We start from the raw sequence: 18,967 nt of genomic DNA on the forward strand, positions 1-18,967 counted from the left end.
TATCATCAAAATTTTAAAGCATTTGTACTGAACTTTAACCAAAGCCTAAGTCTCAAATCATTGCAGCACTTTAGTTCACAAGCAATGTTATTCCATACAAAATGTATTGGATAGATAATGCTTGCCGCACTCATGAGTCACTACTAGTTCTAGCTAGTAACATTCCAATCACAATATCAGCACATGGCTTGAATGACGGGCACAGACAATAACTGCAACCAGTGTTATTGTATAACATTCGCCACCAGTCCTGTCATTAGCAGCACAGACTGCCAGGCATGCTAGCTAAAAAAAAAATTGCTAGCTAACGTTAGCAAAGTGAGAACTTTGCGTCGGTGAAGTGTACATAGCCAGTTTGATTTACTTTGATTAATTACTTTTTCAAATGCGGTCAATAAACCCTTTGCGATCTGCTGGCTACAGAATGATGTTCAGTGAGTCTTGTATGACACTAGAGAGCCATCTCAGGGCAAACCTGGAAAAATGATAGATTATGCTCAGATTAGTGGATTTGTTAATTAATGTATAAACAATATCGTCGTTTTACAAATATATTTGCGAAAAGACCATGTCGGCCAATAATATCGGCAAACAGATTTATTAGTAGGGCTTTAATTGTGATACTCAGCAGTATCATGTCAAGGAAACAAAACATGACGCAGTCTCCATTTCTTGAGGAAAACAGTTCTAAATGGAAAAAGTCAAAATTATGTTAATTTTCCAATATACAGCTAATAATAAATAAAATATATATATATAGGACTCAAGAGTTCGAAAATGTGGTATTGTAATACTGGTATCGCAACAACCCTATGCTCGACTCCCAATTCTACAATGACACCACGGAAGCAAGCAGGCTGAACTCTGACCTTCATGAAACAGTCGTCCAGCCGCACGGCCCGTTGGGAGTCCACCAGGGCCTCTCGGAAGCGGCACAGCATCATGAGAGTGGCCGCCCGGTTTCCATAGTAACTGGCGTTTTTAGGACATGCATCTGACAAAAACAAAAAGGGAACCATATTCTCAAGAGTCACACCTGTAATCAATCACCTTGAAACAACAGTCTATAATTCCAGAGAAACATATCAGCATGTCTGGAAACTGAAATAAAATAGTATTCGCTGAATTTTCAAACTGGTCGTCAATGAGAATTGGCTCTAACGAGCCAGTTAAATAAGAAATATATAATTTGAGAATCCTTCAAAAAATGTCCCTACACAGTTGCCCTCTACGCTATGGCCTAGCATGTTGTTACTAAACTAGGGTTCAAAGCTAGGGTTGCATTCTCACCAATGGCCTTTGTGTAGTAGTTAAATGCCTCAGAATAATCCTTCTTGACGTAGAAAGCATTTCCTTGATCTTTGAAGCCCTCAGCCTCCCTGAGAGAAAACAAAGAAAGAAACAAATGGAGCATTCAGGCTATCCACCAAAAAAATTATCAGTATGTTAACTACAATTCAGCAGTAACTGATATACAATTACGCTTAAGCCAGTTAAGCAGGGGGAAATCTATTGACAAATCCTCTTTACTTGCTAGTTGGTATTTTGATTGTGATGTCAGCTAAAATATTCAGAGGCAATCTATTTGTGCATAGCAGCCAGGGGATCTCGTCTTAGTAACAAACACACGTTGACCTATGCAAATGAATTGGCTCAGTGTACCAAATGGGAAAGCACACTTGGCATGTTTACCTGAATGGAACAAACAGAAACAACTGGCCCAGTGTGAGGACATAGAAGGCACTGGAGCAAAACCAATGAAGGAAGGGGAATAAATAAATCTATCATTAAGACATAGGCCTACTACTAGGGGATGTGTAGTCTACTCGATTGGCTATAGCGGCAATTTAGCAACTGTCCCCTCCGTCCCAATTTAAAGTTGTGCCCCTGAGTTTATGGACAAGCAATACATGCTTTGGTTTGCATGGCACTGTTTCCAAATGCTAACATTTTAAAATTTGTGGCACAAATTTGTTAGCACTTTCCGCACATCCTGTCCAAATTATCCAAAAGCACCTAAAAATGGATTGTTACGCTCAGTCACTTACAGCTGATTTGAACATGATGCGAAAGAAATGCTAATAGTCACGACTTGAAATGAGATTTGTGACAAATGCAACCGTGCCAGCCACTGCATGGGAAACTAAACCAAAGCATGGATTGCTGCTATACCTTGTTCATAGACTGTTTACAGGGTAAGAAAACCAATGAGAGAGTTTTATTAACCTGAGCCACGGTGCACCCATCTATGGCCCGTGACGTGAAAGGGCAAAAGCGGTGAAGGAGGAACGTCCTTCTCAAATCTAACAGTAATATACGCCACTCGGTCAAGTTGTCAACAAGGCAGCATGTTGCATAATCCAGAAACGTACATCTCTTTACATAGAAATAGATTTGAACTAGTTTCCATTGGGAAGGCAGATAAAAAGCATTTTCACAAAAATAACTTTTGTATGTCAAATCACAATCCTTCTCAGCAAAATGTGTGTCTCATTAATTATCGCTCTGTCAGTGACTACAATTGAATCATGTTTTGGCATGACTACATGTAATTTCAAGTAACTGACTGCAAGCATAATAATAAATAATATACTTTGCATAGAAAACCAAATAAAAGCTTGGAAATAGAAAGGTGTGTCACATATGCTAGAATGGATGTTTCAAAACGACAGCTGCATATGCATATTAGCTAATACATATGGTATAGCCTAGACATGTCGCATAACTTGCGATACAATCTTCTCCAAAAATAGTTGTACAATGCGCTGTGCAATAAGCACCTGCCTGTAACAAAGAGACGACTAAGAAAGAATTAACACAAATATATTTATTAAATAAAGTAGCTTATATACAAGTAACAATGGTGTTTAATCAGTAGTGTAAGTGAGTGGATGCGTGCATTGATGGTGATGAGGGGTGTTGCGAGGTGCCAAAATAAATTAACAAAGCCCCAAAATGCCCCAACAAAAACAACATGTCCGCGCGGAGAGTCTCCTCGAATTATGGGGGAAAGTATTTATTGCCAGGACACACCTGAGCCAAGGTGTGTCCCATCTCGCAGACGACCCTCCCAGCTCCACCCACCAACATTCTATTAGGGAAAACAAGAGCAGAGAAATAATTTGTCAGAGAGTAGGAGAACCCCCCCAGGGACCACACCAACCAAAAAAAATATCAAAATAATAAACATATTGCCCTGGTTAAAGCTACCCCACTGCCCCAGCCAACCTCATCCTCCCCAGACCTCAGCAATCTTTAAGAGGAATTAAAAAATGAGGACAGCAGGGAACAGATGACAGGAGCGACAAGATAACATAAAATACAGTTTCCCGGTTACGTGGACAAAAAGCATACGTCACAACACTCAGGGACTACACGCATGAGAAATCACATGTTCACATAACCAGAACCAGATGCGTTTAGGAACAGTGCACACGAGAGAGCATCATCAACAATATTATCAGACCCCCTGATGTGCCACACATTGAGATGGAATGCCTGTCAGAACAATTATTGTCTGGTCAGGAGACAGACATCAAGAAGGTGAGAGGGTTATGGTTGGTGTAGACCACATTTGGTACTACACCCGACATACACCTTGAAGTCTTGCAGCACCCAAGTGAGTGCTAGAGCTTCTTTTACAACCACGGAGTAGTTCAACTGATAACGGGTAAACTTCTTGGAAAAGAAACCAACACCGGACACATCTGCTTACAGCAGGACTGCACTTGCAGTGACTCGCATCTACCTGCAAGGTCAATAACAAATCCACGCCAGGAGCAGCCAGCAAATCATCAACAGCTATCACTTTAGCCTGAACAGGACGCACTTCACCCTGCTCAACCACCTTACCAAGGTACGTAAATATCACCCGAGCAAACTCACTCTACCAAGTTGATAGTGAGGCAACCCACTGCCAGGCGGTCGAACAAGGCTTGAATACGGGAGAAAACCCAATCTAGAAGGTGCATTACACAGGCCGAAACTAATAACCAAATATGAGTACAGATCGGAGGGCGTAATAAAAGGCAGAGAATTCAGATGCCCTACACCTGCCAATTGACATTTAACATGTCAAACTTGTTCACAAACTTTGCTTCTCAACGTGATTAACGCAGTCCTCCATCTAAGGAAGAGGAAATTAATCTGGCTTAGTGACTTTACTGTAGTCTGTACAAAATCGGTTTGTCCCATCCGGTTTACTGACCAAGATACAGGGAGAAACCCAGCAGGAAAAAGAAGGTTCTGCAATATCATTCTCCAGCATCCAGAACACTACATTTCTCTGGAGAAACGATATAACCACTGACAGATGGGGTCCGCATCCCTAACATTATGTTGTATTAAGTTTGTACGTTTAGGCATATCAGAAGAAAAAAAATTGGAAAACTCAGAATAAGACCGACCAACTCGTCTTGCCTATCAGCAGGTAGATGAGCAAGAAGGCTATCCAAAACACCCAGTGACTCTACATTTTTCAATCTACCCTGCAGTACACAATCGTCGGGACATCCTCACCATGCACGTACAATTATTTTTTTATTAACTAGGAAAGTCAGTTAAGAACAAATTCTTATTTTACTCCGGCCAAACCCAGACGCCCTGGGCCATTTGTGCGCCGTCCTATGGGACTCCCAATCACGACTGGATGTGATGCAGCCTGGATTCGAACCACGGACTGCAGTGACACCTCTTGCACTGCGATGCAGTGCCTTAGACTGCTGCGCCACTCGGGAGCCTTTCACCAGTTCAGAATCCAACATCAGTTTACGCAATGGAAATGAGTGTTCGACCCGATTCCCCTAATTGAAACACGATTCCCTGAATCAGTCTCAGCAAAGAAAGGTAACAGACTAACAAACAACTCTGAGCCACCTGTGTCCCTCAAGATCTACACTGGCACGTTACTTCCTAACAGACACACAAAACCCTATGTAATGAAAGGTAAATAATCTGGGTCAATTGGGACTTTAACATGCACCTGGGCATAAGACAAAGTGACCGGAGTTATCGGATGTGAGACTGGCGCTCCCATCGCCGTAGGCTTAGGTTTAACGTTAGCTCCAGTACTGAATTTACCCTTAGAGAGAACAGGACATTTGTTTTTTCAATGACCTGAACCCTGACAGTAATGTCACTTGACCGAAGTCAGCTTTACCATGGGAGCCAGGCTCAACTCTAGATGAATGAAGCTCTGCCCGTGAACCAGAGTGTCTCGTTGGTCGATGCTCAAATCTCTCCAAACGCCCCCAATCAATCCGAATACAGGGCTCTGCAAAGCCACTTATTTGAGTCAAAACATAGTCGTCCGCCAAAACCTCAGCTTCAGAGACAGTCTTCACTTTTCGTTTGTTAATTGATCTGGGTTTGTGTCCTTAAATTGTTCTAGCATAATCAGATCACACAGCCCCTAGAAAGTCTTAACCGCAGAGGAACACCTGCGATTAAACTGTGAAGATAACTTTAGCTCAAATCCAACATGAGGCTGTTTGTTTATCATCCCTTTTTAAAGTTCTAAATTGTAGGCAGTAAGCCTCAGGAACCAATTCTTAAATCTGTAACACAGCCATTGACCTCATAACTGACAACATTGGCTACACCAAAGTGCTGAATATGTTTCCTGTGCTTTACACAGCAACATTAAAGTGTGATTAGAATCAGGTCAACTCCTAGCGCTAGAAACTTACTCCAACAATGAAAAGACTGTGTCAGGGTCCTTTCATTAAATTTTGGCAACAGCTGTAAGTTTCCAACAATATCAAGTGTGTCCGGGGCAGGAACGAAAGAGGAGCGACCCTTAGGTGAATCAGGGTCACATTACATAAGCAAACTCTCGAGAACTTTCCTTCCCTAACCGCTCGTAGCAGCTTGATACTCTAAATTCCAATTCCTTGTCATGCTTAACACAATCAGCGCGCTACAAATCCCATTTAAATTCCAATTCCTTAATACGACTATGCTCAAGCTGTAACAGAAGCAGTCATTTCTGCTGTTCAGAAGAAAGACTACGAGGGCTAACAGACAGAGAGGCCATTGCAGCGAAACCGGGAGATGGCTGGAGAGTCCCCGGCAGAGACTGCCCCAGTGGTAACTACAAGTATACCACTCTCAATCAGATTGACCTTCAATATCAACCTAACAATTTAAAAAAAAAATTAAATCACTCATTTCAACCTGGTAGTGTTCAGCAATCTTCAACAACTGTACTTTAGTACATAATTCAAAAAGTTCCTGATGGAACGTGAATGAACATTTGACGCTATAATCACAACTACTAAAACAATGCATACAAATCTCACTCTTCCCCTCTGCTGAGCACACCAGACTGGACCTTAAACAAGATAAGTGCCAATCACACTGGGCACCACAGGAGAGAGATTAGCTATACAGCACCAGTCTGAATTTGGCACACCTACTCATTCAAGGGTTTTTCTTTATTTTTACCATTTTAAAATTTGTAGAATACTGAAGGTCAAAACTATGAAATAACACATATGGAATCATGTAGTAACCAAAATAAAATAAAATTTTAAAAAGTGTTAAATCAAAATAATTTCATATTTAAGTTTTCAAAGTAGCCACCCTTTGCCTTGACAGCTTTGCACTCTTGAAAGTTTCTTCAAGTGCCGTCACAAAAACCACCAAGCGCTATGATGAAACTGGCCCTCATGAGGACCGCCACAGGAATAGAAGACCCAGAGTTACCGCTGCTGCAGAGGATACGTTCTTTAGTTACCACCCTCAGAAATTGCAGCCTGAATAAATGCTTCAGGATTCAAGTAACAGACACATCTCAACATCACCTGTTCAGAGGAGACTGCGTGAATCAGGACTTTACGGTCAATTGCTGCAAAAAACAACTAAATGACACCAATAAGAAGAAGAGACTTGCATGGGCAAAGAAACACAAGCAATGGACGTTAGACCGGTGGAAATCGGTCCTTTATTGAAAATTTGAGATGGTTTGGGATGAGTCGGACAGCAGAGTTTAGAAAACACAGCCAACAAGTGCTCAGCATATGTGGGAACTCCTTCAAGACTGTTGGAAAAGCATTCCAGGTGAAGCTGGTTGAGAGAATGCCAAGAATGTGCAAAGCTTGTCAAGGCAAAGGGTAAAAATATATTTTGTTTTGGTTTTTAACACTTTTTTGGTTACTGCATGATTCCATGTGTGTTATTTCATAGTTGTGATGTCTTCACTATTATTCTACAATGTAGAAAATAGTAAAAATAAAAAACCCTGAAAGAGTAGGTGTACAAACTTTTGACTGGTATTGTACAAGGTGCTTCACCAAATCCTACAACAGCTCAACCCTAGTTTTCGTGTGGGTTCGCGGTGGGTAATTACACACTGTAGCCCGCTAGAAAGGGGGAGGGGCAGCAAAATGGCAGATTCCACCCGAGCAACAGATGTGCCCCGAGACAACTGATCGTCCACGGACCCCACACAAAAATTGCTAACAAAATAACTAACTGTGCCCAAAGTATTCCAAATTGAAACTCGTCGCCAAAAGACTAACAGGGCTATGGCTCCGGGGAGCAAATGGCACTTATCCTATCCAAATCTCCCATTGAGGTACACATCAGAATGTACTCACCTCTTCGGACAAATGTCCCAACAGCAAGTAGAGCAAGAGTATCCAGCCTGGGCAGGGGACTGGAAACGAATCAATGTTCCTCTCTCCAATGCAGCACACCAATTATACAATGAAGTGGCAAGTTTACCAAACAAACAAACAAAGGCAGCCAACACTGGGCCTACCAAACAGCACAACTCAAGACAGCAGTATCAAAACATGAACAGAGTTGATCAAAACACTCAAATTGTTTTCTCCTAAACAAAATACAATTACCAGTTAACAACACTAGTATTAGGCCTACAGGCATATTTTCCAGGCAACACACCTGTTTGATGACAAGCAAAACCACTGATACGTCTCAGGCACTATACAGAACACGTATAAGACTAAGCAGTGAATACCAACCAAAGCGCATCCCAATTAGCATTCACCCATCATAATGCATAAAAGAAAAATATATATTTATTAAATAAAGTAACCTATATATAAGTAACAATGGTGTGTGTGTAATCAGTAGTGTAAGCAAGTGGATGAGTGCATAGATTGTGATAATGAGGGGTATTGAGAGGTGCCAAAATAAACTAACAAAGCCCCAAAATGGCACAAAAAAAAAACTGCATGTCTGCGTGGTCTCCTCGATGTGTGTTTGAGGGTGTTTTTATCCCCGGGACACACCTGAGCCCAGGTGTGTCCCATCGCGCTGACAACCCTCCCAGCTCCGCCCACCAACAATCCTATTAAGGATAACAAGAGCAGAGAGAAAGAATTCGGCAGACAGAGTGGGAGGGTCTTCACAAACCGTAGTTACATTTCTAAACAAGATGAAATCTCAAATAGCAGCTTCTCAATACCATGCATAATGTAGGATGCATTGGAACATAAGGTATGGAGAATAATAGAGCCTGTAGGATTATAGTTTGGAAATGTGAGTTTTAAATACTAAATGTTCAGTGTATGCGAGTATATTTAGGTGGTTTAAATTATTAACCTTTAAAGTTGACAGTGTCAAAATCTTGCCAATCCATTCATTATTCTTCTACTAACTATGACTGAGTACGAGACATGTTTCCCATGATCTAAATATAGTGTAACCTACTAATCAATGTCTATTTAGTGCCATGGAGGGTACAATCTTACAGTCCAGAAATGAAAAGCTTTTACCATGCATGCCAAAAGCCTGGGCCTCTGATAGAGACTGTAGAAGAGTCATCAACGCACTCTTTAGTTTCCCCCACCTCTCTAGGAGCATTTGTGCGCCCAGGCCCTATAGGCGCATCGGAAGGATCCCACCCTTGTCACCAATGTAGCGGACCGATGTAGACAGACAAGTGCTTTAGCGGAATGCAATCTAAAGCGTGTGTCTTGTGTGGTCCAGAGATGAGAACTCTACCATCTATGGCAAAAGCCTGGGCTCCTGACGGGGACAATTTAATTCTCCCCAATTCATGTTACAATAGTAAAATAATCTGTCACCTGTTAAACTGATGCACAGTGAATTGAGTCTTTGAGATGTTCAAACAGGCACACATCTGTAGTTGGTGTTCTTCAACTCTAAAAATGCACTAGATTGTTTAAGACCAACCCGAAAAAGAAAAGACAACAGGCAAATGCATACGTGGTCCCTATGTCTAAATAGTGACAGCAGGGCTAGTTCAAACTGCAGTGGGAAGGTTCTCCTTACAGCCCATGCTTGGCGAATAGCACTTGGTTGATCTCTGGGAGATGGACACAGGAGAGCTGAATAGATCACGTGAGACAAGTGAGAGACCTGAATGAATAAAAGAAATAACAGCAAAGTTTGTGAGCTAGAAAATGTACATCCTGACAGTCATCCTACTTCAACTATTGACAGGGATAATGAGGCATTTCTTATTTGTCAGTATAAATTAAATTAGTAGGTCCTGCCTTTGAATGGATTAGATTTACACTACTTGTCCTTCAGGTCAGTCCTCTTAAATTATTACTTGGAATAAACGGATAGCTAAAACGCTCAACGTCCCGGAATTACATGCTAGCTAGTAATAAACCTACACTATATCACAAAGTATGTGGACATCTGCTCGTCAAACATCTGATTCCAAAATCACGGGCATTAATATGGACTTGGTCCCCCCCTTTGCTACTATAACAGCCTCCACTCTTCTTGGAAGGCTTTCCATTAGATGCTGGAACATTCCTGCAAGAACTTGCTTCCATTCAGCCACAAGAGCATTAGAGGTCAGGCACTGATGTTGGGCAATTAGGCCTGGCTCGCAGTCAGTGTTAAAATTCATCCCAAATGTGTTCAATGGGGTTGAGGTCAGGGCTCTGTGCAGGCCAATCAAGTTCTTCCACGCTGATCTCGACAAACCATTTCTGAATGAACCTTGCTTTGTGCACGGGGACATTGTGCGGCAGGTAGCCTAGTGGTTAAAGCATTGGACTAGAACCGGAAGGTCGCTCGATCGAATCCCCGAGCTGACAAGGTACAAATCTGTTGTTCTGCACCTGATCAAGGCAGTTAACCCACTGTTCCTAGGTCGGTGTTGAAAATAAGAATGTGTTCTTATTAATTGACTTGCCTAGTTAAATAAAATAAAAGATGTAAGTCACACTAAAACATGAAAGAGCCTACCCCAAAGTTGGAAGCACAGAATCGGCTAGAATGTCATTGTATGCTGTAGTGTTAAGATTTCCCTTCCCTGGAACTAAGAGGCCAAGCCCAAACCATGAAGAACAGCCCCAGAGCATTATTATTCTACCTCCACTGAACTTTACAGTTGGCACTACGCATTCGGTTTGGTAGCATTCTCCTGGCATCTGCCAAACCCAGATTAGTCCGTAGGACTGCCAGACGGTGAAGAGTGATTCATCACGCCCATCACGCCAGAGAACACGTTTCCACTGCTCCAGAGTCCAAAGGGAACGAGCTTTACATCACTCCAGCTGACACTTGGCATTGTGCATGGTGAGCTTAGGCTTGTGTGTGGCTGCTCGGCTATGGAAACCCATTTCGTGAGGCTCCCGACAAACAGTTATTGTGCGAACGTTGCTTCCAGAGGCAGTTTGGAACTTGGTAGTGAGTGTTGCAACCAAGGACAGACAATTGTTACACACTACGTAGGCACTCAGCAGCCCCATTCTGTGAGCTTGTGTAGCCTACCACTTTGTGGCTGAGCTGTTGTTGCTCCTAGACGTTACCACTTCACAATAACAGTACTTACAGTTGACCGGAGAAGCTCTAGCAGGGCAGAAATGTGACGAAATTACTTGTTGGAAAAGTGGCATTAAAGGTTTTTATAACTATACAAAGATTTTTGTTTCCAATGGGAACATATGAGGCCTAGTGGGCAGAGGCCTAGTGTGCAGAACAAGCAAGGAGGAGGGCAGAAGCAAGCACGAGCTAGCGAGATCCTATTGGCGCGTTCGAGCGTGCATCTGCATATTTCCGTTAGGGAACACCTACTCTGAAGTAGGCGTGTGCATTAACTCAATTCTTTACACTCCTAAACAACACGATTTTGAAAAACTTTGCAAAGAGTGAAGTCTACAAAACGTAGTCCACTCTGTTCATAAGACTATAGTTTTAGGAACAGAAAACTGTATTGAGATCAAACGTTTCATAGATGAGAAAATGCCTGACATTTATACATCTGGTGAAATATCTGTCCCATTGTTCTATCTGTGGTGGCATCCTATGAAGGTGCCACATTGAAAGTCACTGAGCTCTTCAGTAAGGCCACTCTATGGAGATTGCGTGACTGTGTGCTCGATTTTATACACCTGTAAGCAATGGATGTGGCTGAAGTAGCCAAATACACTAATTTGAAGGGGTGTCCACATACTGTTGGATATATAGTGTATTTATTCCGACTAGCTAGCAACAGATCTTCTTGTTCTATCTAGCAAACATTAGCAACATTACTATGGTTGCTGTGTTCTATGTTGGGAGTCATTTTACAGCTTGCGTTGATGCACCACGTTTCTATGGCTAAATAACTAAATTACAAATACATTTAAAATACTTTACCTGATAGCAGTTTGTCGGAAGGAGGTCTCTCGATGTCACCAGTTTTCTACTACCTTAGATACGGATAACATGATCACCAGCGATAGTACACAAGTTTATATTGGTTTACAGTTTAGTATTTGGCGGCGTTTGATTGTCCAGCTAGCGAACATAAGTCATTATTTTGACAAACGGAATGTGTTCAGAATTGTTAAAACCAGCTCCTCCCTCAGAGATTGATAATCTCAAAAACGAATGCAACTAGCTTGCTAAGGGTTACCACATATAGTTAGCTAACGATATTTTGTAAATCATGCTATAACGTACAACTGACCTTATTTTAAAGCCCAAAAAAACATAATACTTCCAGGTCACCTGTAATATGAATACCATTGTAAAGCACAATATCTACCCTTTCCAGGAAAATCAATGACAAGCCCGTCATGCATGATTGAAAAAGGCAATGATCTCTGTTGGGTCTTTTTAAAAATGGCAGGTGGGGAAACTATACCTACTGCGTGATAAGGAAAGCGGGAGATAAGCAGTGTGGGGAAACAGATTATTTTCACCTGATCTGTCCAACTTATCACCTCTGAAATGTAAATAAAACACAACCAGTGTCTGTATATAGCCTTGCTACTCTTATTTTCAAATGTATTTTTCCTGTTTTTTTCTTTACATACCTACACACACACACACACACACACACCTTTTTTCCCCCACTATTGGTTAGAGCAGGGTGTCAAACATACGGCCCGCGGGCCGGAACCGGCCCCCAAGGAGGTTCGATCAGGCCCGCAGGATAATTTGAAAGTGGAAAAAATGCATAAAAGACATGGAATTAATATTTTTAATTCGCTGCAATTCATGGATTATCCGCTAAGGGGCGCACTCTTTCCATCAGAGTAGAAGACAAGCCGCATCACTGAGACAGACTGAAAACAGCAGATGGTATCAATGCGCCATCTGCTGCTTGTTACGACGTTGTTAATACCTTGGTCTCTACCTCTCCGCTACACCCTCATTAGCCAAAATGTCGTTATCCAAACGGAGAAAAGTAGATAAGGAGTGTAGAATTTTCAAAGAAAAATGGACCACGTCCTATTTATTTACAGAGATGCACGGAAAACCTTTGTGCTTGGTGTGTTTGCAACAAGTTTCGGTATTGAAGGAATATAATATTCGACGCCACTACGAGACTCATCACAGCGAAAAAATATGACGGCTTGCAAGGACAACTGAGAAGAGATAAGATTAACGAATTGCTGGCGGGTCTGAGGAAACAGCAGTCAACTTTCATCCAGAGCCGAGAAGTCAGTGAAGCAGCGGTAAAAGCCAGCTACCTAATTGCTAGCGAAATAGCATTAGCATCGAAGCCATATTCCGACGGTGACTTTGTTAAACGATGCATGATGAAGGCGGCTGAACTTGTATGTCCCGAGAAGCGACAAGCTTTTGCCAATATTAGCCTGACGAGGAATCCTCGGCAGATTTGAAGGGCAAATTTGCCTCTGTAGGTCTGGACAGATTTTGTCAGTATCTACTACCAGGGTACCCCAAATTAACAGCCCTGGCTGCTAAAATTTTGTGCATGTTTGGGACAACCTACCTTTGTGAACAAATTTTCTCAGTGATGAATATCAATAAAACAAAAATGCGTTCAAGGCTCACAAACAAGCACTTAAATGACATTCTGAAAGTGACAGCTAGTCAGGACATGACACCTGGTGTTGATGCACTTGTACAGGCCAAAAGATGCCAAGTTTCAGGTACAAATACAAGTCCAGACTAGACTAACACCTTTAAAATGCTGCCTTAGATACTGTTTGCATTGAAAGAATACAGCTCTGTGAAGATGAATCCTTACTGTGGTGATTTAAAAAATGTGCACTTTAATGTTAGTCAGCAGCTTCAAAACAAAAGTTGTGTGATGGAATTCTACTGTTCATACAACTCCATACATTTTCAGTATGTATTGTATGTGTATGTATGTTTCATGTATGAAGTTTACAGATTTACAGGACAGGCGAACACTTTCTTCATTACACATTTAAAATCACTCCTTAGTTTGTAAGGTGTACGCAGGGATTACATTTAGATTTTATATGCGTATGTGTAAGTGGTTTAAAAATTCCTTTCTTTAAAAGTCTCATTTAATCTTAAAGTGCATTACTATATTTTTCAGTACCAATTAAAGTTTTGTGCCTTTGTACAATCAGTGGGATCAGTTGCAATGCATATTTGTGAATGATAAAAGTAAATTGCACATTTGTCTAAGGAAATATGAGGTGTTTCATGAAATGTTTTGTAAAAGGATAGTTCATTAAATTTCAATATTTTCCTAATGTTCTTGTGCTTCTTTACACCAAAACAAAGGAAAGACATGATATTTTGGTTATTTATAGCAGAGTATGGTATAATTTTAATGGTCCGGCCCACTTGACATCTCCCTCGGCCGTATGTGGCCCACGATGCGAAATGAGTTTGACACCCCTGGGTTAGAGCCTGTAAGTAAGCTGTAAGGTCTACCTACACCTGTTGTATTCAGCGCACATGACAAATAAACTTTGATTTGATTTAAAACACTATAAAAGTTTATATAATGTGTCATTACATACCTATTTGAAGTGTGTCGAGTTAGAGTCGGGTTTTTAGGGAGGCACTAAAGTTATCTTCCGAAGTAAACAGCGGCTGTTGCGGCTTTTGAGTCATGGTGGCTTGCAGCGATTATGCAAAAAAATGAATGCATTTAGTTGTACAATTGACTAAGTATCCGCCTAACCCTGTCTTGTTTTTAAACTGCGAGAGAAGCGCTACACCTGGTGGAGAGAGGCTGTACTACACAGAATGAGTCACAATTTAACAGCGTCAGAGGGGGCAGTTTTTTTCAACTTTTCTCCTCCAATACTATCGGTCCATTACCATGTCAATAGAAACGTAGTTCACAACCCAGATTTTGATGCCAACACAGTCCTATTAGTTTTCGTTGCAGTCTCGTTTGAATGCCGCGGTTGCGCAAATTTTTACTGAACGGGGTTAGTCAACAGTAATTGTCATTTTGTTTGGGTAAACTGTCCACATCCACTTTTTTCCATTAGGCCCATCCATGTAAACTAACAGCGTGATATCCTGCAACCACATCAAGTGCACACTTCGTTTCTTTTGAAAACCAAACTTAAATGCTAAGTCGCTAACTAGCGTGCACAAAGATCATTCATAACTGGATCTCAACGCTAAGTAGGCAATAAAAAGGCCACATCCGTTCATTTGAAAAATGTCATGAGCAGACCAATATACATATACACAGTTCAGTTATTGACACTTGTGTGGCAAGTAGCTACTATGATGGCATTATCATCGTGACTGAGAAATGGGTCATTCCGTCTGGCCTCAGCATGGTTTTATCCTCTAGTCAGATGTGGTGGCCACTTTTTGCTTCCTAGGATAATCCATAGGCAACCTAACATGAGTGGCAAAAATGCAGTGACAAAGGATACACATAGAACAGCACAGTTCAGGGTGGTTTGCAGATTTAGTCAATTAACGTTAGCTAGATAAACTAGTAGAACCTCGAACCAATTTTGTCATTGTAAAGTAACGTTAATTGCCAATACGAAGGAACAAATGGCATAGTTAACTAATACTAGCTAGGATAGATTGCTTTCTGGAACGTTCTGTCTGGAGACTCGAGACCGTTGATAATGCCCCTTGGATTAGCTAGTTAGTTGTAGCTAACGTTACCCTTGTTAGTTGGTGAAAGACAGTTAACGTTAGCTCGCTAACGTTACTGTTAGTTAGCTAGCCAGGTAGGCCCCGCTAAATAGAAATGACGATTATGCTCGGATTTCGATCAAATAACAAAGGGCACTTTCTTCACAACCATTCATGAAAAAGTGCATATTTAGCTACCTCTCCATGTCGGCGTCAATAATTATTTGTGGCTCTAGTTCCGTCTGCATGTCGATGTCAACAGCTGCCATTTTTCCTGAAAGGAACCCGTCTTTTTTCCCAACGAGTTCAGCCAAAGCCACGCCTAGGGGCGTATTCCAGCCTACATACCTCCGCGTCATTGGTCAACAGCATGCGAACGGTGATTGGATAGTTTGAGAGCCTCAGCCAGGCGTATGTGGTGGAGTGATTCAGGTCAGAATTCTGCCAGGTGAAGCTACTGATACCTCTCAATTTAAGGACTTTATTGGAATGGGAAACATATGTTTACATTGCCAAAGCAAGTGAGATATGTAATTAACAAAAGCTAAATAAAACAGAAAATGAACAGTAAACATTACACTTCCAAAAGTTCCAAAAGAATAAAGACATTTTAAATGTCATATTACGTATATACACAGTGTTGTAATGATGAGCAAATAGCTAAATAGTACAAAAGGGAAAATAAACATAAATATAGGTTATATTTACAATGGTGTTTGTTCTTCACTGGTTGCCCTTTTCTTGTGGCAGCAGGTCACACATCTTGCTGCTATGATTGCACACTGTGGTATTTCACCCAGTTATGGGAGATTGTCCAAATTTGACTTGTTTTCTAATTCTTTGTGTGTCTGTGTAATCTGATGGGAATATGTGTCTCTAATGTGGTCATATATTTGGCAGGAGGTTAGGAAGTCCAGCTCAGTTTGCACCTCATTTTGTGGTCTGTTTGTGAAGAGACCCAGGACCAGCTTGCTTAGGGGGCTCATCTCCAGGTTAATTTCTCTGTAGGTGATGGCTTTGTTTTGGAAGGTTTGGGTATTGTTGATTTTAGGTGGTTGTAGAATTTAACGTCTATTTTCTGGATTTTGATAATTAGTGGGTTTCGGCCTAATTCTGCTCTGCATGCATTATTTTGTGTTTTACGTTGGACACAGAGGATCTCTAAGAAGATACGTTTCCGTCGAAGTCCTGGGTTTACTGACGCCAAGAAAGGTGAGAAGACAGATGAAAACGTGAATCAACTGAATTAATGTTACTGTGTGAATTAAATGTTCATGTTTGAATTGTTCAAGAGTTCATGAAGAGCTATGAATTTTCATATATTTTGCTCTGCAAGTGCTATGGATTTATTGTTAAAGGAAAACTGTTATTTTGTTTGTTGGAGAGCAACAAGGGTGCACACCTATCATTTAAATTGAGTTGATTAGATTAGAATCTGCCCATGTTTTCCTGTCTTTTGTTTTCACTAGTAAAGTGCAAAGAAATGCTAACTCAGGTGGGCATGATTTTCTGCTTGAATTTGGTTAAAAGACAGTGAATTTGTTCATACTTTGAGAACTTGCTACCAAGCTGCTGTGTGTATCTGACACACACCGTTTTTTCTTTTATAGATTATTTTGAATTGAAGACATGTTACCACGTTGTTTTAACCTAATGGTAATAGTCATATACGCTACTCTGTGTTATTCTTTAATGTATCATACATTTCATGTACACTAATTGTTTCTGTAAATTGTTTCATGACTAATGCATCCTATTAGTTGAATGGAGTAACTGCATTCCTTGTTTTACAGTTATTTGATGAACTAAACACCTATAATTTAGTAGGTCTATTGGTAGTTATTTACACTATACACATAGCATATTTGTGGGTACCACCTTGACATCGCTGATCTGCTTGCCTCAATAAATTAATGCTAGAACACTGGTCGCCAGGATTAGCTATTTGTATCTAGTCTCTTAATAATTGCGTAATAATGCAAGTTTGACACATGTCCATTATACTGTAGTCATACTGTCGTTGATGCAAGGATTCGCTATCTTGCTAGATCCTCTAGAGATGCACATGGCCTGTTATATCCCCACTAGTAAATGTGAACCGTTAATGCTGTTTTTTTATTAATCTACAATGTTGATTTATGGTAATTTATGTTAATGAAATTCCAACTGCTACACTTGATCAACAAGTTTTGTTTTATTTCATAACATTTACAACTTTTGTCAATTTCTTCATTGTTTTGTACATTTCTTGATTGCATTGAGCATGTATTTTTTTGTCAGTCCTGTCAATATTGAGTGATCACACATGCATCAGCATGCATACAGTAGAAGGCTACTTTGCCTGCTTGCAAATATGTGCTAAAAGTGGAGCTGTTTCACAGTATTGTTGGTTATTTTAAACACCAAAATTTCTGTAATAATAAAAAAAAAAACTGAAAACCACAGAACCACCACTGCAATATAGCCCTACATTCAGAAAAAAAAGGTGCCATCTAGAATCTAAAAGGATTCTTCTGCTGTCCCCATAAAACCCTGTTTGGTTCCACATAGAACCCCTTCTGTGTCTAGGTAGAACCCTTTTGGGTTCCATTCCACAGAGGTTTTGATTTGGAACCCAACAAGGTTCTTACTGGAACCAAAAATACTTCGACCTGGAACCAAAAAGGGGTTCTCCTTTGGTGACAGCCAAAGAACCCTGTTGGAACCCCTTTTTCAGAGAGTGTACAAGTTTAATTTACACCATTTCATAATGTACTCAAACTTCTGCCTGGTATTCAAGATAACACGCAACATAACACCACCAACTTAAGGTTTTCGTCAACCTCTGCTCAGACTAACATAGCAGTGTTCCAAGAACCTCCACCAGGGGAGACTAGCATCCTCAAACGGATATTAATGAGACACGAGGGCACCCCACACTCATTTTAGATCCCAAGGGGTCTTCATTTTCATATGCTCTCACTCACATCGCTATCTCCTTTGCCATCTTCCATTTATTGCATTTCAACATTGATACATAAGGACATCACACGTCTTATCTTGGAACTCTATGTACGCACACACTACTGTAGTATCTTGTTTACATTTCTCTCATTCTAGCTGTCCAGCTGAGGCCTTGGGGTGGATCATGTTTCAATGGGATGGCCACAGGAGTATGTAAGTACAGTCATTTTCAGTGTGCCGGCAAATTTGTTGAACAGGAGAAGAGGATGTGTTTGTGGAGGGAGAGCAGTGGGCGTGGTGGGTTGAACAGCTGCAGTGAAGTTAATTGAAGGTCAAATAAAAATACATTAATACAAATCACATCTTGACAAAAACAAAGATCGATTTAGAAATGAGACATTGCCATAGTTCAACAGCTGAAAAGCCTTCATGAGCATGCTCCCAGAGATAGCAAGACATCCAGTATTACTCTATGAAGTAGCCTACCCATCCCCATTTACAATTTCATTCATCAATAAAATAAATTATACTAAAGCACATTCAATGACGTTATTATTGTAGACTATAGGCTACTCCTGTATCTACCTGGTATTTAAAATTGTATTTATCAATTAGATAAATAATACTAGCACATAGTTACATTATTGAAGAATAGGCTACTCCTGTATCCACACAATAATAGGATACTGTTATGATTTCATTGGTCTTGTCAGGCATGATTTTAAGTCTTCAATCGAAGTTCTAT

The 18,967-nt window shown here is 40.7% G+C and overlaps 1 protein-coding gene across 1 annotated transcript in view; it reads right to left on the reverse strand.

Annotated features, from left to right (window-relative positions):
* The window catches only part of LOC118357564 (dnaJ homolog subfamily C member 7-like), a 48,404-nt gene extending 32,777 nt beyond the window's left edge, over window positions 1–15,627 (reverse strand). Inside the window, exons 1-3 of the mRNA XM_052478353.1 lie at window positions 15,478–15,627; window positions 1,291–1,379; window positions 870–994 (exon numbers count right to left, since the gene is read on the reverse strand). Coding sequence (XP_052334313.1) covers window positions 870–994; window positions 1,291–1,379; window positions 15,478–15,548 — 285 coding nt within the window. The 5' untranslated portion in view covers window positions 15,549–15,627. The remainder of the gene's footprint in view (window positions 1–869; window positions 995–1,290; window positions 1,380–15,477) is intronic.
* Window positions 15,628–18,967: the final 3,340 nt, after the last annotated feature.

The sequence above is a fragment of the Oncorhynchus keta genome, chromosome 24, assembly GCF_023373465.1.
Source record: "Oncorhynchus keta strain PuntledgeMale-10-30-2019 chromosome 24, Oket_V2, whole genome shotgun sequence".
In the NCBI taxonomy this organism is placed as follows: domain Eukaryota; kingdom Metazoa; phylum Chordata; class Actinopteri; order Salmoniformes; family Salmonidae; genus Oncorhynchus; species Oncorhynchus keta.